Genomic DNA, 23,327 nt, shown 5'->3' on the forward strand with positions numbered 1-23,327 from the left:
GGCAAACACAGGCTCTGTGCAAAACATATTCGTGCAACCACACCCCGGAGTCTCATTTGCAACCATAATTCTGTGGTCAGGGCACAAATGGTGGTATTAAGAAAGATCGACCACAAGGGCGGAGCTGTCAGCTCACACGGGGCTGGGAGGTGAGCTCTGAGGGTCCTGCTAATGCCTTTTAGGGGAACAGTGACACCAGCTTTGGGGGAGGAATTCACAGTGACGTCCTGCAGCCCACTGAAAGGCTCATTCCCTCCAAGAGCATACACTAGTGACTAACAGCAATTGGGTTGACCTATTTAAGCTTCTCTGTAACAAGTGAAATCACTTTAAACCTAAATTCTCTTCTGTGTTTAAAGACAGATAAGTTTAAGGAGAAAACTAAACTTTGTAGAAACTGAAATGTCACGTGTGTTATAGTCAAGTAGTAAATTTCATGAAATGGCCCTAATTTTTTTTTTTTTTTTTTTTTGCCCATGAGGTCCCCTCACATGGACATCAAAATAAGAGAGAAGAGTTATGATAAAATTCAGATTTATTTGAAAATATTCACTGTTGATTCTGTTAGCCAGTTACACTACTAGCAAATAATGACAATTTGGTCTCCTCAGTTCCTGTCTCACATTTCCCTGCGTTGGACAGAGCAGTCCTGAATACTGATCTAACGATGGTGTTTGAGGACTTAATTTCTCATTTCTGGTGAATGGGACTACATGACAATTCGCACTTCAGTGTGATGCAAGCTGCTGGTTTCCAATATATATTCTTCATCAAATCAAGGATGTATATCCTATTCTTAGTTGACTAAGAGTTTGGATCAAGAATGAATGTTAATTTTATCAAATACTTTTGCGCATCTATCCGGATGATCATTTGGTTTATCTCTGAAACCTTTTTTTTAAAAATTCTTATTGGATTATAGTTGATTTACAATGTTGTGTTAGTTTCAGGTCTACAGCAAAGTGAATTTGTTATATATGTACATATATCTACTCTTTTTCAGATTCTTTTGGGGACTTCCCTGGTGGCCCAGTGGTAAAGAATCTGCCTTCCAATGCAGGGGATGCGGGTTCAATTCCCGGGCGGGGAACTAAGATCCCACATGCCCGTGGGGCAACTAAGCCCACGTGCCACAACTACTGAGCTCACAGGCCTCCAGGAGAGAGCCCACGCGCCCTGGAGCCCGTGTGCCAAACTAGAGAGAGGAAAACCTGCACGCCACAGCTAGAGAGAAGCCCACATAGCACAACGATGAGCTTGCATGCCTCAAAAAATAAATAAATAAATAGAAGTAAATAAATAAATAAATAGATTCTTTTCCCATATAGGCCATTACAGAGTATTGAGTAGAGTTCCCCGTGCTATACAGTAGGTCCTTATTAGTTACCTATTTAATATACAGTAGTGTGTATATGTCAATTCCAATCTCCCAATTTATCCCTCCCCACCATGAGACCTTTTGATGAGATAAATTCTGTTGCTAAATGTCCCACTACTGAACCACCCTTCCACTTTTAGAATAAAACTTAAGAAAAACTAAGAAAAAAAAAAAAAAGAACTAAAAAAAAAAAAAAAACTTAGGTCATTCTGCATTGTTCTTTTCATTGAGCGCATAATGAGATTCACTAATATTTTATTTTGCATCTCTATTTATAGCTGTTTTTGTACAAATATAAATTTGCATTTATATTTTTTCTTCTACATTTTAACGAGTTTTTCTGCCAGGGTTATGTATGTTATTTATAAAATAAATTAGGAAGCATTACATCTTTCTCTATGGAATAGTTAATATTACATTCAAGTGATCTATTCTTTTAATATACAGAAGTATATGCCTTTATATCTAGAGCCGGCACATTTTTTAGATGTAATATTTGGACCATATTTTCCATGCCTTCTATGCTGTTTGGTCAGCTCAGATTTTCTACTTCTTGGCTCAATTTTGTTCACCTACATTTTCCTAGTGAATTCTGTCTTTCATTGTGACTTTTACAGTTTATTAATTAAGAACTATACAGCATAGTCTCTTATAAATTTGCTTTTCTACATCTGTGGTCCTGTATCCTTTCGTATTCCTGTGTGTACAGTATTTACATTTTTCTTTTACTCTTGACTAGATTCACTCCAGATCTATTCATTTTATCAGTATACTTCTACTTCAAATGGCTTACAGAACATTAAGTAAAATATATGGCCATTTAAATTTTCCTGTTGTTCACATTCTAGGTAAACAAGACTTTCTTATCTTCAAATAATACACCATTCTGAAGAATTCTAACATTTGTACCCAGACCATGAATTACGACAATTTTAAAAATAGGAAGTCAAGTGAGGTCTTTTTGGCAAATTACAGGAGAAATCAAAACACAATTCCGGACTTCCCTGGAGGTTCAGTGGTTAAGAATCCGCCTGCCAATGCAGGGGACACGGGTTCGAGCCCTGGTCCGGAAGATCCCACATGCCGCGGAGCAACTAAGCCCGTGTGCCACAACTACTGAGCCCACGTGCCACAACTACTGAAGCCCGTATGCCTAGAGCCCGTGTTCTGCAACGAGAGAAGCTACTGCAATGAGAAGCCCGTGCACTGCAACGAAGCGTAGCCCCCGCTCACCACAACTAGAGAAAGCCCGCGTGCAGCAACGAAGACCCAACGCAGCCAAAAATAAATAAATAAATTTATTTAAAAAAACAAAACAAAACATAATTTCCAGGGCCAAGCTCTCTCTTGGCACTTGAAGTGTGGGCTGAACCCATAGTTAATAAGGACAGACTTTAACGGTCAGATCATTTCTAAATGGAGTTTGCCTCCAGAAAGAACATGAGTGAGTTTATTTCTCCTCCTAAGAGACTTTTTGCATATGTGGTATGAGTCGTTCTGAGAAGGAAACCCTGAGGCATCATTTTATGGAGGGAAGGGCTTGTTTAAATAAGAACAGTATGCCACGGTTACATGACTAAGAAACTGTGTAAGTCAGGAACCCCAGGGCGCTGGCCTCCTGATCCAGCTGGGCCAGGTGATTGCTGCAAAGTATTTAAAGATAACTTGTTATTGTGAAAGAAGTGATTTCAGGAATATTGCCCAAATATGATGCAAAAGAATCCTGAGATGAAGCCATACCCTGTGATTGAAGGCTCTACAAGAAAAACTACTTCCATAATGTTGCCTACAAGTTAACATTAAAGGTTTGTTGTTAAGCTATCATTCATGGGCTTTGCAAGCACGTATTTGCTTGATTCAAAGAATAACTTTCAAAATATCCAAATTTAAAATCTTACCATCCAAGTGAACAATCCCTAAAACCTTGAGTCACTTTCATTGTGGCAGTAACAACTCTATGCTAAATGCAGATTCTCCCAAGAGGATAAAAAGATTTGACATTCTAAAACATGAATTCTGAGGCCAAGGACCAGTAGAAGACAGCAAATAGCTGTCCCAATCTCAATGAGCTAATGAACATAAAGGCAGTTGAAAATATTACCCATGTGTATATCCTCAGGAAATGAAAACAGGATATCGAAGAGATATATGCACTCCACATGTTGATTACAGCATTATACACCATAGCCAAAGTGTGGAAATTACCTAAGTGTCCATCAACAGATGGATAGATAAAGAAAATGTGGTATATATAGACAATGGAATATTATTCAGCCATGAGAAAGAAGGAAATCCTGCCATTTCTGACTACATGGATGGGCCTTGAGGGCATTATGCTAAGTGAAATATGTCAGACAGAGAAGGACAAACACTATATGATCTCACTCATATGTGGAATCGTAAAAAAAAAAAAAAAATGAACTCACAGAAACAGAGAGTAGAACGGTGGTTGCCAGGAGCTTGGGGATGTGGGAAATGGGGAGAAGTTGGTCAAAGGGTACAAACTTCCAGTTATAAGATGAATAAGTTCTGGAGATCTAATGTACAATATAGTGACTACAGGTAACAATACTGTATTATATGTGTTATATACTTGAAAGTTGCTGAGAGTAAACCTTAAATGTTTTTACCACACACACACACACACACACACACACACACACAAATGGTAATCATGTGAAGTGATGGAGGTGTTAACTAATCTTATTGTGGGAATCATTTCACAATGTATATGTGCGTCGAATCATCACATTTTACACCTTATGTGTACAATTACATGTCAATTATATCTCAGTAAGCTGAAAAAAAGATTACCTATCTCGTGCTGGTTCTATAGTTTCAACACTCTCACTTCCCTGACAAGACCCCCTTCAAGTATTTCTGGAAAACCCCAGAATGTATCTCAGTCCTTACAATACTCTGGCCAGTTTTCTTTTATTTTCTTCTCTGACCTTTGCCAGGTGGTGTCACCAGTATCTACAAGGCCTTGCAAATCTTTTCACACGTGTTTTCACATGTCCTTCTAACACCATGACTTCAGCCAGGCGGCACTGTCATTTCTACTAGGACAGCTATGAGAATGCCTCCCTCCACTCTTTTCCCCCCCAGCTTAATTGAGATATAATTAACACATAACATTGTATAAGTTTAAGGTATACAACATGTTGATTCAATACTTATATACTGCAAAATGATTACCACCACAGCTATAGCTAACACCTTCATCGCATCACATAATTAATTATCATACGCTTTTCTACCTAGTCTAGGTGAAAACATTTAAGATCTACTCTCTTAGCGACTGACTTTCGAGTGTATAATATAGCATTGTTAACTATAGTCATCATGCCCGTACATGAGATCTTCAGAACTTACTCATTTTCTAGCTGCAAGTTTGTAACCTTTGACCAACATCTCCTCATTCCCCGACCCACCCCCACTTACTCCCTATCCCACCAGCTCCTGGCAACCACCATTCTACTCCCTGTTTCTATGAGTTCATAGATCATACAGTATTAATCTTTCTGGCTGACTTATTTTACTTAGCATGGTGCCCTCAAGGTCCTCAATGTTTTTGCAAATGGCAGAATTTCCTTCTTTCTCATGGATGAATAATATTCCATTGTATGTATATACCACATCGTCTTTATCCATTCATCCCTCGATGGACACTTAGGTCATTTCCACATCTTGGCTACTGTGAATATGCTGCAATGAACCTGCCTCCCTCCCCTCTTAAGAAGTCTGCTTGTTCAATGGGTACCAAAGCAGTTGTTTATGTGCTACTGTCTTACAGAGATTTAGTTTTTTTTTTTTTATTCATAGTTTCCATCGTTTAGAATAGAGTTCAGAGGGGCTAGGCCAGTAGACAATTCCCCAAAACAGATACTCAACTGTTCTCAGAGGTGCCCCATCCTCTGATTTCTAAGGCAACCTTTGCTACTTGGAGTTCTTCTCTTCCAATGACTTCTCTTCCAGAAGCTTCTCTCAAATCTTTATGTAACAGACTTCTGGTGGGTAAGTCCCACATCGGTGCCTCCTTCATTCCCCGCTCCTTCTCCTGGAGGCCCCCTCCCCGACACCTCTCCCCCCCACCACACCCCACCCTCCCACCTTCCCATGCACTTCGAAGGGTGGCCGTCATAGTGTAGAGCAGGGGTTGGCAAACTATGGCCCTCAAACCAAATCCAGCTGACGACCACCTGTTTTTGTACAGCCTGCAAGAATGTTTTTTACATTTTTAAATAACTGGAAAAAATCAAGAGACGAATAATATTTCATGACATATGAAAATTACATGAAATTCAAATGCCAGGTCTACAAATAAAGTTTTATTGACACACAGCCACACTCCTTTTTTTATGTATTGTCTATGGCCGCTTTTCTGCTACAATTGCAGAGTGGAGTGGTCGCAATAGAAACCATAAGGCCTGCAAAGTCTGAAGTACATGTATGGGTCCTTTACAATAAAAGTTCACTGACCCTTGGTTTAGACCATGGACCCTGGAGCCAGTCTGCCTGGGGTTTGAAGGTAGTTCTGCCACTAACTAACTATGTAGGCGATACCCTAATGTGTCGTGAGCCACAATTTTTACATTTGTAAGGTGGGGATGACAACAGTTCTATTTACCTCATTAGGTTGTGTGGGGATTAAACAAGTTGAACTAGAATAGTACCAGGCACAGGCCATACGTGTTAATTACTGTTGTTACACTACAGCTGGTGACCGTGGAAAATCTGTCTGGTACTAAATAAAAATTCTGGATCAAATATTTGTTTCTTAACTGACCTCAAAGAAAAATCTGCTGAATATGAGAGTCACCTAAACAATATAAGAATAGTGTCCTTCTTACGAAGGGGCTGCAGAATGAAACTTCTCTCCTGTCCCAAATAAAAGTCAAATTTAGGCATTTAACTTCCTGCTTTTCTATAACACATAGTCCAGGGAATCTCAGCAACCAAGTAGTTTTCTTTTGTTTATTTTGTTCTGAAGAAGGTTGAATAAAATGTTTTTTTTTTTCCATTTTTCTCTACAGCCTTTTTCCATGTAAATATATAATTTTATGTAGTTACAATCATATTATGGTATATACAGTTGAATTATTTTTACTTAAGCTTACATCTTGATTTTTCCATTTTGCTTCTTAGTTTTCATCGTCTCTTGTTTTAAACAGTTTTATGGAGATAATTTTTCAACATATATATGCTTTTCAAGATACATATAAATATAGTTTTTTTTTTTTAAAGTCAAGTAGTTTTCATTTTTTCTTCCCTATTGATCAACCCAGTTTTCATTAAACTAATGACTTCAAATTGCTCATGTCATCAACTTCTCCCAAAGGGGGGCTTGGAGCACATTTAGATATTTGCAGCAAAGAGCATTCTAGAAACAAAGCTAAAAGCTTTCTGCTACAGAAGTGCTCACCAAGCATCAGTCTCACAGTGATGGGGAAGAGGATGTGAATAGCTTTAGACCCTGACCATCATCTCCCCATTCATCAGAGAAACTGGACCTCCAAAGTCACAGAGCAGAGCCAAGGACAGACCCAGAGACGCTCACCAAAGCATTTGGGAGCAGAGAATAGATAGTGATGTGAGTCTGAATAGGAAAAAGGTGTTTCTGGGGCTGTAGAGACCTGTTCCTTTGTCCAGTTTAGCTCATGGGTCCCAAATTACAATGCATCACCCCATCCCTGGCTTACCCCGTCCCAAAGCGTTTGCCCTTAGAAGATTGCAAAGTGGTGTTTAGAGTCAAATATATCCCCCCCCACCCTTTTTTTTTAATAGTTTTAGTAACTACACTCATTCGTATGTAGGATCAAAGAATGAGCCTCCTCTGTCTAGAAAAAAAAAAAGATTTTAACAGAATCCATAGCTTCTTTGAGAGAAGCAATTAAGTCAGCGAGATTTGGCAAAACAAACCTGGTAATCAAAGGAGGAAGCCAGGTTCTTTTTTTTTTTTTTAACTTATTTATTTATTTCTTTTTGGCTGCTTTGGGTCTTCGTTGCTGCACGCGGGCTTTCTGTGAGCGGGGGCTACTCTTTGTTGTGGTGCGCGCGGGCTTCTCATTGCGGTGGCTTCTCTTGTTGCAGAGCACGGGCTCTAGGTGCGCGGGCTTCAGTAGTTGTGGCTTGCGGGCTCTAGAGCGCAGGCTCAGTAGTTGTGGCGCACAGGCTTAGTTGCTCCGCGGCATGTGGGATCCTCCTGGACCAGGGATCGAACCTGTGTCCCCTGCATTGGCAGGCAGATTCCTATCCACTGCGCCACCAGGGAAGCCCCCGAAGCCAGGCTCTTGACAGCTGTCTGCACATCCATCTATTCTCTTAGGCACTGTCAGGGAGAGTCACAATATTCATGTCAAACTAGTCTCCAAATTCATTTATCCTCATTTCTTTCTCCAAGGCACCTTCTAACAGAGCATGCCAGCACTTGTGAGTGCTTAAGTGTATTTGTGTGGGTTTTGGAGTCTGAACATCCCTGCTTGTGGAATACGCTTAATGTTTCTTCTGAAAAGATATCAGAGGAAAAAGAAAAGGATATTTCTGGGAATCCTGCTGTTATTCCACCCACCCATCTAGTTGACTCTCTAATTTTAAGCCACGTTTTAATAAAAGACTTTGACTAGCTCTGCTTTTATGATTTAAATGGACTTTCAAATCGGGATTTAACCATCTGATATAACAAAGTGGGTGGACTTCAGTCTTCAGAGGAAAAAGAATAAACATCCTGAAAGCTGTAACTAAAAATTTCCATTTTTCTCCAACCCTTTTATTGCAATTATTGTCACACTTGAAATATCCAGCACCCAAATTCAAACCTCAAGTTTTGCAAAAAGCCTCCAATTCAAGGTGGTGGGGTAGGGGCGGGCGCGGGCTGGAGTGTGTGTGTTGGCGGGGGAGGGGTGAGGCAGCTGAAATCATTTTGGTAGAAATCCAGCGCTACTGAAGGAGCATTAACACTCTGACAGGTATTAAATTTAAAATACACCAGTGGTTACAGAACATCAGTCATCCAATTTTCTCAGACACAGGTGACTGAAGTAACTCTATGATGCCCCTATTCCACAGAGCAAAATACTTAAGCTCCAAACGGTCCACCTGGAGTTGAGGAAGGTGTGAAGTGAGTCCTAAGGAAATATCAAAGGAAAACTTCAATCCAGGACAACTTGGATATAAAAGGTGAAGACAGGCAGATATCACAGATGACCAAGAAAATGGCAGCTCTATTTAGTAGTTGTATAACCGGCCTTCCCAGGGCAGACCCCTCCCCCAGGTCCCCTGCTATAGCTCCTCTCTGAAGTACCCAGATAATTGTGTCTGATGCACATTTCCTGAGTTGTTTTACAGATGCTAAAACCCACACCAAATGGAAGAAGTTAACTACTTGATGATCAAGAGCACGTAGCCCCCAGGCCTACTGGAGCCTAAGGATAGATAGATAATGTTAACCCCCGTGACACCGCCCTGTTAACTCACCATCAATCAACCAATCAGAGAATTGTGCACGAGCTGATCACACACACTGGGATGTCCCGCCCTCATTTGGCCTTTTAAAAATGTTTTGATGCAACCCATGGGGAATTTAGGTGTTTTGAGCACTAGCTGTCCTGAACTTCTTGCTTGGCGCCCTGCAATAAATGCTGCACTTTCCTTCACCACGACCCGGTTTCGGTAGATTGCTTTACTGCACATGGGCGAACAGACCCAGGATCACCCATTCCTATCTCCTTAGGGTTATCCTTGACCCATCTGGTATCTCACACAAGGAGGCAAGATCCAGAGTTTCTAGGGCCTGAAGCCTATACAGTGAGGCTCTTAAATAATACAAACATAGATAGATAGATGATAGATAGATCCACCAAAGTTTTGAAAAACATATGCTGATGAAAGTACACTGAGGGGTCCAGAAGCCTCAGTAAATCCCCTTCTGCCCACACTACCCTTCAGTTGTTTCTACCTTTGGTCTATGTCAAGAACCTCTTTTCCATCTCCACCCCTACCATCCTGGACCCAACTACCTTCATTTCTTGCCTGAACTACTGAAATAGCCTTCCAACCATCTGATCTTCCTGCATCTTCCCTTGTGTCTTTACAGTCTTCATCCCACAGCAGGCAAATTAGATTATGTCCTTGCTTGGTTCAACATCCCCCAAACTTTTTTCATAGCAATATATAAAGTCCTCACTATGCCTTTCAGGGTCCTGCTTTATTGGCTCACCCTATGTCTCTTGGAACAAGTTCCCTCCCATACTCTGCCCCTTACTAACACCTCTTGCCACCCGGGAATACTTGCTGTTCCTCCCTGGTTTCGGAACCAGCCAAACATGCCCCCTGGCTTTTGCATTTGCTGTTCTTGATGTCTGAATACTTTACTTTGAAATCCTCACTTCCTGCAGGTCTACACTTCAAGGTCACTTTAGCAGAGATGCCTTCCCAGACCACTCGATATAAAACTGCAGCGCATGGTCCCCTCCAACACACACGTCCGATCCTCCTTGCTTTGGATTTTTCTTTACAGGCTTAGCCTCATTTGGCATAATTTGTTCACTGTCTTACTCTCCTCTTCTAGACTGTAAGCTCTATGAGGGTAGGGATTTTTCTTTATTCACTGCTGTGCCTCCATTCTTAGAACAATGCTTGCTTGACACCTAGTAGGCACTTAATACATATTTATGGAAAGAAAAAGAAATTAACCTGGGGAGTTAGGTTAATCATGATGTCATTGGCAGAGGAAAATTAACTTGGGGGAGAGATGGTGAATTCCTTCTGGATGTTGTCTCAAGTGACTGATTTCTTAAATTATCATTGCACTTGGTGAATAAATACCAATTTGGTGATGGAGAAGAAAGGAAGCCCTAGGAGTTACCCACCATGAACAAGACCTTGAAAAAAAAATTCAGATCTGACTTTGCAAAAAGTTACCAAAGTTAAATGCACTATGTCTTCAATGAAGTTTCACTCTGTTTTACTACACGTTGATTTCATCTTCCTTTCCTTTCGTGTTCCAAATAGACAAGAAAACCTTCATAGACTACAAGGACAAAACAGTGTCTTTCAGGAGACAGTTTCTCAGACGGTGAACATAAATCAGCTGGTAATTTACTCTGAGGTTTTACTTCTAGGGGTGAGGTAGCAAGGGGCCCCACCCCCGCCTGGGATTCAGATCCAATCTTCATCCTTGAGGTCTCTCCAGGAGGAAGTGAGCTCCAGGAGGAGAGTTTCCAGAGGACGCCAACAGTTTAGGGCAGTTCAAATGAGCAGTCCCTGCGTTTGGCTCTTTGTCCCAACAATACAGCTAGTGAACGAGAGAGGCTTGGATGTGCCTCTTCTCCGCAGGGACGCTCTTTGGGCCGCTGGGCTGTTGGAAAAGGTCTTTGTGGCGGGCTTTTCCCTTGAGCATGAGGGTCTGAATTTCTTCAGCTGGGTCTGAATATCTTCAGCTGGGGAAGAGTCCGGGTGTTTCGGGGACACAGGATTTCCAAGTCAGGGCTCTCTACATAATTTTCCCACAGAGGCTCCTCTCGGAAACTATTTGATACTTTTGAGGAGCCCGGCTCCCTTGCACGAGTTCTCTATTTACCAGAAGACAAATGTTCCTGCTTTGAAGGCTATAAACGGTGGCCACAGGAGATCATGTCTGCCCTGGAGTCCAGCTTCCGGCTCTCGTGGTGTCAGCGAAAGCTCTAGGGGGTGCACGCAATAGTCAACTGCTCATTCATTCAACAAATATTTATTGAGCGCCCGCTGAGTGCCAGGCACCGCGGGTGCCCCGGGGGCGAGAAACAACCCATCCTAGATCCTAGTTCCTTATTCACTCATCCTAGTTCCCCCAGATGCTCTGGCGCGCGCGGTGGGAGCGGACCCCGCATCCTCGGCCGCCCCGCCTGGGGGTGCCCGGCGCCTCCAGCGCAGCCCTCCAGACACCCGCGGCGGGGAACCCGCCCCCCGGGATCCAAGGGGTTTAGTCTGGGTGGGGAAGGCGGGGAAAAAAGCAAAACACCAGAAGGAAAAAACTGTACCCCAGTCTGTGCTGGGGAACTGCTCCCGGGAAGTGCGCAAGGCGGAGCCGGCCCCGGCCGGTGAGAGCGTGGAGTCCGGGGCGGGCCGGTGGGAGAGGCCAGGCGCCCGCGGGTCGGGGCGCGGAGGCGGCCTCGGCGGGCGGAGGGCGCGGCCGGCGGGAGGGGCCGGGGCGGCGCCGGGAGGGGCGCGCACGGCGGCGCGGCCGCCGGGCCCAGCAGGTGACCGCGGCCAGGGGCTGGAGCCGGAGCGGATCGCGGGCAGCGCCGCGAGGAGACGGCGCGCGGGGCCGGGCGAAGTTTGGCGGAACATGGCGGAAGAGTCCGGGGCGCGCAGGAGCGCGGCGCGGTGGCAGCCGGAGCCCTGGGAGCTGTAGCCGCCGCCGCTGCCGCGGGGCGAGGTCGCCGCCATGGCCCGCTGGATCCCGACCAAGAGGCAGAAGTACGGAGTTGGTGAGTGCTCGCCCCACCCCGCCCCCGACCCGGCCGCCGCCAAGTTCGCGGGAGCGGCCCTGCCCCGCGCAAAGTTGGGCGGCGGACGCCGGGCCACTCGGTGCCCGCCTGCCCGGGACCGGGCTCCGTCTCCCGCTGCCCGCGGGGGCGCCCAGAGGGTTCGGCTCCAGCTGCAGCCGTCCCACCGAGCGGGCGGTGGGAGTCGGAGCCCTCTCCGGGAGCCCCGTGGGGGAAGTGATCCTGGGTTTGGGGAATCCGGGTGCCTAAAAGTGCAGTTGGGCTCCGGGACTGGCAATCCTGCCCCCGAACCCAAAGCTGCAGCGCTTTGCAGCGTAGAAACGTGCAAAGTGAGGGCGTTCGCCTGTGGTTCATTTGGGGCACCCAGCTCTGGTGCTCGCCCCCCTCCTCCCTGTCCGTGTGGCTTCATTCAGTACTTTGTAACCAGCCGAGGCCGGCGGAACGCGAAGTCGGCTGGCTGCCCCAGTGCTTTCTGCCCTCCCTCTTCGTAGGTTCTCTCTGAAACCTAGAGAAGAGTTGGGGGTAGGAAGCCGCCCTCCCCTCGTTCCTCCCAGGCACTGGGATCCCGATAGCAGTTGTAAACTGATCGGGAAACTCAAGTTGTGGTGTGGAGGTGATGGAAGCGACAGGAAGTGTGTGGCATGGGGACGGTGGTGGCTGGCCCCCGGGGCTGGTTGTGCGGACAGTCATCCCCTACCGGAGCGTGTATGGAGAGGATTTCAGACTGCCTTCTGAATTCCGATCCCGTCGTGGGATAAGATCGAGGACATTTTATTAAGAAACCTGTGACAGGTCCCATGCTAGGCACTTGGCATTCGTAACAGCGGTGCTGGAGGGCCCCCAGGATGTGTGGGGAATTGCTTTTGTATTAGTTTCGATCCGAAACAGCGGATGAGCGGCTTTTGACCCAGGTGAAAAACCTTGGTCCTACTTTTTATCAAGGGGCGAGGTTGCTGAGGTCTTGTGGGAAGACTGCCACTTAGCAGGGCGATTACAGTGGCTATTAGGCTTGGGTGCGATTCCCTAGTATAAACACAGTTGTGTGTGTTGAGAATTTTATCACTTCCTGTCAGGGTCATTCATTGGGCCTATTTGTAAGTTAGTCTTCGACTTCACTCCCATCCCGCCCCCATTTTTTTCCTCACCTCAGTGGTTACTAGGGAGCGGTCCCTGAACCTGTCCTATGCTTTCTGACGACTATGTCTGTTTCAGAGATACTGTATCTTAACATCTCTAGGTGCTTTTCAACTCTGTAGTCAGTTACAAAAAACAAACCAACCTTCTCACATTGATTACTTTTAGATTGTGATCCTTTATGTATATATGTATATATGTGTGTGTATATAATAACATGCAAATAATTCCTTATTTTCCCTCTGTTGCAAAAACTTTCTTTGCTTTAAATTTCTTTTAGAATCCTTGCACTCTCCAATGGTTGTAACTCAGAAATGGGTGCATGTCGTTACTTCTGCTCCAGACCATCCCCCCCCTCATGAATTGGTCATGAAATTTCACACAGGGGCTCCTCATCAGGTGCCAGTAGTTGGGGAAACGAGATGGAGTCAGTTTCTTTATTTGTGAGTGTTATTGGGTACTAACTCCTAAATTAAAGTAGATTTAGCAATACCTAATCAATAATTACTACTCACAAAAAAGTTATCAATTCTAATTTTGTTTAACAGGAGAAACGCTTTCCAAAACTATCATGACTTTGGCGTAGTTAATGCAAACATATCCGAAAAATGTGGGTTTTATTGCCATAGTCATAGGAACAAGGATGGTATTTTCTCTTTTTAATTTTTCTTTTTTTTTTTTCCTGTTCTAGAGTCTGTTATTTATCATCAAACAAGAAAAGTGAATTGCATTTCCAAGGCATAGGTGGTAGCAAAATTGCCCTAGGATATAATTTGGGAAAGTTATTTCACTAGACACAATAGGTTCTGATTAATCTGGATTTGACACAAGGGGCCACTGTTAGGACAGATGAGCTGATGAGATCAATGTCCATTGTTTATTCCTAAAACACATGGTTGTTCATATTACCTCCCTGCTTGGAAGCCTTCCTTGACCTACAGGGTAAAGTCTAAACTGAGCCCAGTTTTCAAGGTTCTGAGAATCCAGTTCAGCAGTATCTTCACAAACCATATCTCTCACAGCTTCTTTCATCAACCCTCCGGCGCAGACACTGCCCTTCTCCCTCTTGTGCAATATACCATGGAGAGTCCCTCCTTTGGGACTTTGCTCCCCTGTGCTTGTCCCCTGTTCAGAGTGCCCTCCCACCTCTGCATCCCACAATCCGGCCTTTCACCCAGGCCTCAAAGCCCTACCCACTGCCTCCTTCAGATTTGGTGTTCCCCGGACCTCATAACCTTCATGCTGCTTCCTCACCATTCCTACATTTTATTACTTATCCTTTGGTTCAGTGAATCAGAAGGTTATGGTTTTATATTCCTGTGACTCGAGAGGGACACCTGTATGGAGCATGCATTCAGTAACTGGTTGTCCTTGGCGTTGAGGTGGCGTTCTAAAGCGCCAACCTAATTTCTATGATGATTTAGTGCAGTTTTTTTCCCCATTAGGTTTCAGCATCTCATTCACTCCAATATGACTTTTATTTTGTTCTGTTAGATGGATGAAGCGAGAGCCTTCAGTCTGTCTTTATCTTTGCAAGTAAAAAAAACGAGATGTGCTGCTGAGAAAACAGGCATGGAGTAGACAGACTTGCTTAAATATGATTGGGAAAACTGGCTTCTTGGGCTTATGGTGGGATTATTGTCCTTTCTGAGGGTCTGCTGGACAGATTTCGTTTCTGGGTGAAGGAAACCATGTGATGGCCGTTTTGAAGCATTTTAATGACTCACAGCTACTCTGCGTGAGAGTAGTATTTGATCTCAGTTTGAATTGTGCACGGTGAAGCTAGCTGTCGCTACTTATCTTGGTGCCACTATTGGCGGTCCCTGACAGCTAGATTTTTCTACAGGGACTGAAATGCAACCTGTCTGGGCTTTCTTAGTTCTTCAACTGTTGACTCAACCTCTAGCATCAGGTGGGCTTAAATGACCTGTTGTCGGTTATCGGGTAAGAGGACCACAGACTTAGTTCTTTAAACTTCTGGGCCATTAGTGCCCTGATGTGAAGTGCCGAGGGCTGCCCCACAGCCATGGAAAACTCTTTTCTTTCTCCCTTCTTTTTTTTTTTCTTGTTTTCTTTTCCTTTATTGTTTCTTTCATTTTGCGTGTTTTAAGATATGAAGGTTGAAAACTTTTATTTAGATGTTAAGCAAACATTAGTGATACATTTATCGAAACATTTATTAAGTCTGTTCCCAAACAAGCTATTTCTATTAAGAACAGACCCAGATTATGGTGATGATGGAGGCTTTGCAAAATCATTCATTATTGTTTGGTGGGATTTGTCCTATATGTTTTTATATTGTGATAAAAGGTAGTTTGGGGGAATATTTGCTTCACTGTTAGCTTTTCGACTATTTCGCTGTGCTAGGCCCAGTTAGTCTAAGAGCATTGAACTTTGTAGATTCTCAAATGTTAGTGTAAAAACCAAAACCAGATTCTTGTAGTGCTTTGTTAATGCACTGAGGTGTGCTGTGGGTCCCTATTCAGTTCTTCCTCACCACGGGCACCATGTTCCGTAGACTCTAGCTGGCGGGGAGAATTTGGTCTCAGAGAGTAATTAGTTCAGTTCCCTTTTAAAGAGAGGAACTTGATGCCTAAAGAGGTAAAGTGAATTGCTTAACATAAGTTGTTCTTACTTTTTTGGTTACATGAATGCCTTTGGCCAATCAGGTTAAACCCTTAAGGTGGCCCCCTTTCTCAGAACAATGTTCTTAATTGCATAAAGTCAAATATGAAGGACTGAAAATTGAAGCCACCTGTAATGAAATACAGCTGTCAAGATAGTTTTCAAAAATTTGTGATATTGTAATATATGTGCTTCTTTATTAATGCATAATAACTACCATACTTTTGAATTAGTGATGAGCATATACAATTTTTCAAGATATCTGTAGTAACCATAATATATGAAAATGCCTGTGATTTCTTTAAAAAAAATTTTTTTTAAATTTTTTATTGGAGTAGAGTTGATTTACAATATTGAGTTAGTTTCAGGTGCACAGTAAAGTGAATCAGCTATACCTATACATATATCCATTCTTTTTCAGATTCTTGCCCCATATAGGTTATTACAGAATACTGAATAGAGTTCCCTGTGCTATAAAGTAGGTCCTTGTTAGTTATCTATTTTATATATAGTAGTGTGTATTTGTTAATCCCAGTCTCCTAATATATCACTTCCCCCTCAACGTTTCCCCTTTGATAACTGTAAGTTTGATTTCAAGATCTGTGAGTCTGTTTTTGTTTTGTAAAAAAGTTCATTTGTATCATTTTTTATTAGATTCCACATATAAGTGATATCATATGATATTTGTCTTTGTCTGACTTACTTCACTTAGTATGATAATCTCTGTGTCCATCCATGTTGCTGCAAATGGCATTATTTCATTCTTTTTTATGGCTGAGTAATATCCCATTGTGTATATATACCACATCTTCTTTATCCATTCCTCTGTCGATGGACATTTAGGTTGCTTCCATGTCTTGGCTATTGTAAATAGTGCTGCAATGAACATTGGGGTGCATGTATCCTTTTAAATTACTGTTTTCTCCAGATATACGCCCAGGAGTGGGATTGCTGAATCATATGGTAGTTCTATATTTAGTTTTTAAAGGAACCTCCATACTCTTCTCCATAATGTTTGTACCAGTTTACATTCCCACCAACAGTGTAGGAGAGTTTAATTTATTTTTTAATTGAAGTATAGTTGATTTACAATGGTGTTAGTTTCAGGTGTATAGCAAAGTTATACGTATATATATCTTTCCTTTTTCAGATTCTTTTCCATTACAGCTTATTACAAGATATTGAATATACTTCCCTGTGCTCTACAGCAGGCCCTTGTTGGTTATCTATTTTATATATAAGACACCTGTGATTTCAATTGAGGCCAGCATCAGTAGTACACCTGTGGTTTATTGCCTCTGGTCATCATTGAAGTAAATGCTGAGTGTCAGAGAACAGAGATGTAGCTTTTTTCCCTTTTCAAGTCCATGGATCCTCTGAATTTGAACACAGATTAAGAATCCTTGGCTATGAAGATCACACAACTAGTTAGTTACAGAAACAGTTAGTAACATGACCAAGCGAGATATTATACAACTGTAATGAATTGAAGAAGTCCTTGCCCTAATACATTCATGTTCTAACAACATTGAGCCTGAGAATAAAAGGAATAGAGAATTCATATTTATTAGTCATTTACCTCATGAAAGGCACTGTTCTGAGCCCTTTATTTCAGTCTGTCCCGGGTACATGTGGGGCTCTTGGAGACACTTTCGGGTGGCCCATGAGGTTAAAACTTTTTTGGTAATAATACTAAGATGTTATTGGCCTATCTTTACTCTGTTCTCGTGTGAGTATACAGTATAGTTTCCCAGAGGCTACACTGAGTGTGATACTGGGACAGATTGAATGCAGAAGCAGGTATGAGAATCCAAAAGCCTTTTGTGAAGCCAGACATCAAAGAGATTTACAAATATGCAAAGCAATGCTGCTCTTCTAAGTGTTTTTGTTTGGAAAAGTAGTTTGATCTAAAATATATATATATATATATTTTGCTAGCATGTATTGAGGTTTATTATGGTTACTTTAATTAACAAATAAGTATTTTTAAAATTTCTCAGATTGAATTTCTATTATGATAAATAGTGATAGATATAACCCACATAAACAAAAACTCTTTGGAATTCTCAATAACTTTTAAGAGTATTAAAGGGGTTCCGAGACGCAAAACTTTCAACACTGCTGCTTTACACATTATTTCATTAAATCATTGTGATAATGCTGTAATTCTCATATATTGTCTCCTTTCCAGATAAGAAAACTAAGGTTCATACAGGATAAATTTTTCATCCATATGCATATAATCTCACTCCTAAGCCAAAAATCAACTCCATATGTGTTTCCCAAACTTCAGTTGTTCATCTGTCACCTTGATCTCTGCCATGTCCAGTGTTGACCTGAAACAAATAGACTGCCAGTTAGCTCTCCAGCAAAAAATGGATTTATTCAGAATCAGCAAAGAATTGCAATTCAGGGTTTGTTAACCCTCAGTGCGTCTGCAATCCACATGCAAATCCCTGCAACCAGGAGAGGAGAACTCTTTTATAGAGGGGAAAAGGAGGTTGGGAGGGCTGTAGTAAACAAAGAGTCCATTGGAGGAATTGAGTGTTTGAAGTATAGTGGTTTTTCATTGGCTGAGTTGTGACAGGCTCCCATTGGCTGAGCTCTTGCCAGGCAAGAAGGGGAAGTCTTTCTTCCTGTTGGGCTCTGCTATCCTGTAGGGTGCCACGGCTTCCACTTCTGGCCTCCTGACTCTATTTTAATTGACGTTTCTGTTTCTGTATTAATTTTTATACCAGGTACCCTTGTGTAGCTGCTTCATGCCTATTGCCTTACCCATTTGCCTTCTCTGTTATTTTTTTTTGTTAGTTCGTAAGTATTAGAGCTTAATTTCTTTATTTTTTTTAAGATAAAAATAAATATAAGTAAAAGTTCTGATACTTTATTCTTGAGTCCCAAAGGACTATCTTATATACTCACTTTTGGAGACTTACTTTTGAACGAACCATCTCTTTCTTCCCCATTGAATTTATTATTTTTTTAATTTAATTTTTATTTTATATTGGAGTATAGTTGATTTACCATGTTGCGTTAGTTTCAGGTGTACAACAAAGTGATTCAGTTATACATATACATATATCCTTTCTTTTCAGGTTATTTTCCCATATAGGTTGTTACAGAATGTTGAGTACTGTTCCCTGTGGTATGCAGTAGGTCCTTGTTGATTATCTATGTTATATAAAGTAGTGTGTATATGTTAATCCCAAAGTCCTAATTTATCCATCCCCCTCTACCTTTCCTCTTTGGTTACCATAAGTTTGTTTTCTAAGTCTGTGAGTCTGTTTTGAAAATAAGTTCATTTGTATCATTTTTTTTAGGTTCCACATATAAGTGGAATTTGTTATTTTTTACTTAATATTTTCTTCATGTTGCCTGTTTTTTTGTTTTTACTTAAAACAGTGATTGAAAAAGAAAACCTTACATTCCTACCATTAAAGGAGAACCAGCATCACTTGCTCCAGAAAGTGGCAACCTTAAAAATACAGGCAACAAAAATAAAATAGCAGTATATTGGATTCTGGCTCCATGCTGTCGGCCATCAAACCGTTTTCTCCACTAAAGAGGGAGGAGGCTGGTGCCCAACTGAAACTTTCTCTTCGATATACTGTGGGTTCTCGTTATTTGTGGTAGTTAATGTTCTGTAAGTCCCCAAGAACACTGACTTAGCTAATATTTTACCATTGCTCCTAGGGGTAATACAAGGTCAGGTTCCTGTGAGCCTCTGGTCACATTTTCATCAGCTGATCAACATATAACCATATGTCATGTGTGTTTCTGTTTAAGGTTTAAAGACCTTAAACAGAAGGTTTACATCGCTGGTTCACTAACATTGAACTCACGGCCCACAACACTATATGTAAACTCAAGCCTGAAGGAAGCTTATCTAACACATGCATTTTCTCTATAAGGTAAATCACAGCCTTTTTGGGCTTGGGAACACGACACAGCACTTCAGCACTATGCTTGGGGGCCATTTAAATAGCAAAATCACTAACAGAAAGCACAAAATAAGAAAAACATTGCACTAAAGTTAAGACCACGCGAAGGACTCTTGGTTTACAGTATGAGAACTGAAACAAAAAGGCAGAGTGTCCCCTTGTCCAACCTCAGATGGGAACTTGCATGTCACATTTTGCCCCTCTGCACACGACTGGGAATGACCTCGAAAGCACCAGGAGTGTTGATTTGGGGGTTAAGTAAATTTTAGTGAGTGGGAGAATTCACAAATACTATAGAATCTGTGAATAATGAGGATCAAGCAGTAGTTAGGTAAAAAAGAATTAAAAATGGAATAACATTCCTGTAATATTCAGGTGTCTGTTGGAATAATCCCTCCTTAGAGCTTTCTGAGGACCCCAGCTAAAGACACTACTGTCTTTGCCCAAACCTCTCAATGTCTCTCCTTTCCCCTAATTGTCCTATTTGTTTATTTGTTTGTGTTTACTGTCTCTCTCCCATACTGGAATATAGAGTTATGAGGACAGGAACTTTATCCTTTTCATTAGTGTTCCCCCCGCTCCCGGGATGGCACCTGGCACGTGGTCAGCACTCACTAAATAAATGATGAAGGAATAAATGAATGCCATTATCTACCTAAATTTGTCTTGTGTGCCGGACGAGGAAAATTTTCCCCACATTATGGAATATTTTGCCCTACGTGCACTTCCAATGAGATACAGTCAAAAGCAGTAAGAAGGATTTCCCTGGTGGCGCAGTGGTTAAGCATCCTCCTGCCAATGCAGGGGACATGGGTTCGATCCCTAGTCCGGGAGGATCCCACACGCCGCGGAAAAACTAAGCCCGTGCGCCACAACTACTGAGCCTGCGCTCTAGAGCCTGCGAGCCACAACTACTGAAGCCTGTGCGCTTAGAGCCCGTGCTCCGCAACAAGAAAAGCCACTGCAATGAGAAGCCCGCGCACCGCAACAAAGAGTAGCCCCTGCTCGCCACAGCAAAGACCGTGCACAGCAACAAAGACCCAACACAGCCCAAAATAAATAAATAAATAAGTAAAATTTTAAAAAAATGCAATAAGAAAAGGAACATTTAAAGAATAGATAAAAGAGATTTAATAACTGTTTAAGCAAAGGATTGTGTGAGCATCGTGGGGTGGGAGAGGAATTGAAATCCTAAATAATGCATTCTTGGGAAGGGAACAATGGTAGTTTGCTGCTGTTCCTTTTTATTCTTCATTATTTGTGAAGGCTTCCTGGAGGAAAATGTGTTGTAGGATTGGCTAAATGGAAAGAAAAGGCTTGACCACGGTGGTGAATAGGGTTTAGGAGGTTCTGACTCATTGGATTAGCGTGTTGAGCACGAGTTGGAAAGGAACAGTGCAATCTAATGGAAGAAACAAGGCATTTAAAGTCATCCGTTACTTCCCAAAAGGAGTCGAGATGCCTTACGATAAGCACATCTATACTGTACGCAGGGTAATTAAACAAAAAATATGAGATCACAAGTAACGTGGAGAAGAAAAGTAATTTAGAGTACTGGCGAGGGCCTTTGAAGCAAAGGTAGTAGTTACTCAAAATTTAGTCTGTCCAAATTTACAGAAGGCTTTTTGTAGTGGTCCTATCTGCCCTCATGTTAGCTGAAACTTAATTTTTGCTTTCTCCTCATCTAAATTTTCGGAAACAAACCAGTGGGATTTGAGGGTAAGCAATCAAATCTCATTACAATGATTTTTTTCCATAAAGGAAAAGTTTTCCAACTTCTAGTTTTTTCTCCAGCAATACCCAATATAATAACACAATAACTTTATACATATAAAATATTTTAGTACTGTCAAAAGAATAAGGAGGAATATGGGTCAAAATCTCTTATAACTCATTTCAGTTCTTCAAAATGAGTTGTAATAGAATAGAATTATAATAGAATTTGACCCCTATCTATGGCCCACTTGAGTATGGTCACATAGTTTGTTTTTCATTATATATTTCAAAGGAGGGAAAAATAGTTTTCTCCCTCATCAAATAGGTAAAATCACCTATGAAATGTCCGCTGTGTGTGGACATTAAAGGCTATGATAAATCCTTTGGGAGTCCTTTGACCTTGGTTTATAAGTATTAGCTTCCAGCATACCTCAGGAATAATAGGGTTTTAGTTTTAAGCTTAAAAAAGTGCTTTTGAGATCAGGCTAAGAAATGCTTTTGAGGCAGAGATTTGGGTGAGCAAAAGCAGAGGATGCTTGAGTTAATTTAATTTTTCCCAGTGATGTCCAGGTCACGTCTTCTCAGAGCCTGGGCTGGCCGTCAGCTCACTCAAACGATTGTCTGAGTTGCTGGCAGCTAGTTCCTAAGCAAGAGACAAAAGTGATCTTTGTCTTTTCACAAACCTCCGTGCCATCGCAAAGCTGCTGTCGTTCAGATGCGTCCACCTTTCTGGGTTGTGCCCTTTTCTCTTACATTTCCACGCTCCCCATGGGGCTGGAAGACGCCCAAGATGCCCTGTAAGAACCTTGGTTGTCTACTTCTTGTCTTTTAAAACAACTTGATACTGTATAGCTCAGGGAACCTTACTCAATATCTTGTAACAGCCTATAATGGAAGAGAATGTAAAAAAAGGATCTATATATGTATAACTGAATCAGTTTACTGTACAGCTGAAACTAACACAACATTGTACATCAACTGTATTTCAAAAAAAATTAAAAAAAAAAAAACTGGAGGGAAGGAAATTGCAGCAGAGATTGACTCCCTCTTGCAAATAGCTCTTTGCTGACTCACCTAAGGTGAATGCATCCCCCTGACTGGTTTGTTACCTGTGTACCTGTGGCAGGATGCGTTGTCCTTTATTTGTACGTTCTGTGAGCCTGGAACCAGAGGGCTCTCACTCCCCAGCCTTTCTGCCAGAGACCAGTTATAAGAATAAGTCATAGAAATCTAACTTCTTTGCCCTTTTGTGTCTAGAATCATAAAAGATTAAGAGCTAGATTCTATATGTATCACCTCTTGGCTAACACTTCATTTTATTGGAAAAATATGCCCCAGAGGCATAAAATGACTTCAGCAAAATGCCAGAGCTAGTAGCAAATGTCTTGCTTGTCTTAACTTGTCTTCTAGCTGCTTCCTTTTTCTTCATAACTCTGGAGAAAGCAAGTTTCTTTATCATGTCTACTTAAGGTTCTGAAGAGTAAGTTCTCTCCACACAGGAGGAAGGCTGTGTCATCCCTGGGTTTTTTCCAGGTGGGGGTTTTGTTATAAATAAGATCCAGCAATTAAATCATCTCCCCCCGTTTTTTCTGAGATATAATTGACATATAACATTCTGTTTGTTTCAGGTGTACAATATCATTATTTGATATTTGTTTATATTGTGAAAAGATCACACAGTAACTCTGGTTAGCATCAATCACCCCACAGAGTTACAAATTACTTTCTTTTTTTTTTTTTTAATTTATTTATTATATTATTTATTTATTTATTTATTTAGGCTGCGTTGGGTCTTCGTTGCTGCGCACGGGCTTTCTCTAGTTGCGGTGAGCGGGGGCTACTCTTCATTGCAGTGCACGGGCTTCTCATTGCGATGGCTTCTCTTGTTGTGGAGCACAGGCTCTAGGCACACGGGCTTCAGTAGTTGTGGCACACGGGCTCTAGAGCACAGGCTCAGTAGTTGTGGCGTACGAGCTTAGTTGCTCCGCAGCATGTGGGATCTTCCCGGACCAGGGCTCGAACCCGTGTCCCCTGCATTGGCAGGCGGAT

General features: G+C 42.0%; 1 protein-coding gene across 1 annotated transcript in view; it reads left to right on the forward strand.

The window, feature by feature from the left end:
* The first annotated feature begins 11,593 nt into the window (after positions 1-11,593).
* Positions 11,594-23,327, forward strand: part of DOCK5 (dedicator of cytokinesis 5) — a 222,862-nt gene continuing 211,128 nt past the window's right edge. The window contains exon 1 of the mRNA XM_061200716.1: positions 11,594-11,847. Within this exon, the coding sequence (XP_061056699.1) occupies positions 11,805-11,847 (43 nt within the window). The 5' untranslated portion in view covers positions 11,594-11,804. The remainder of the gene's footprint in view (positions 11,848-23,327) is intronic.

Source organism: Eubalaena glacialis, chromosome 9 (assembly GCF_028564815.1).
Source record: "Eubalaena glacialis isolate mEubGla1 chromosome 9, mEubGla1.1.hap2.+ XY, whole genome shotgun sequence".
Taxonomy (NCBI): Eukaryota; Metazoa; Chordata; class Mammalia; order Artiodactyla; family Balaenidae; genus Eubalaena; species Eubalaena glacialis.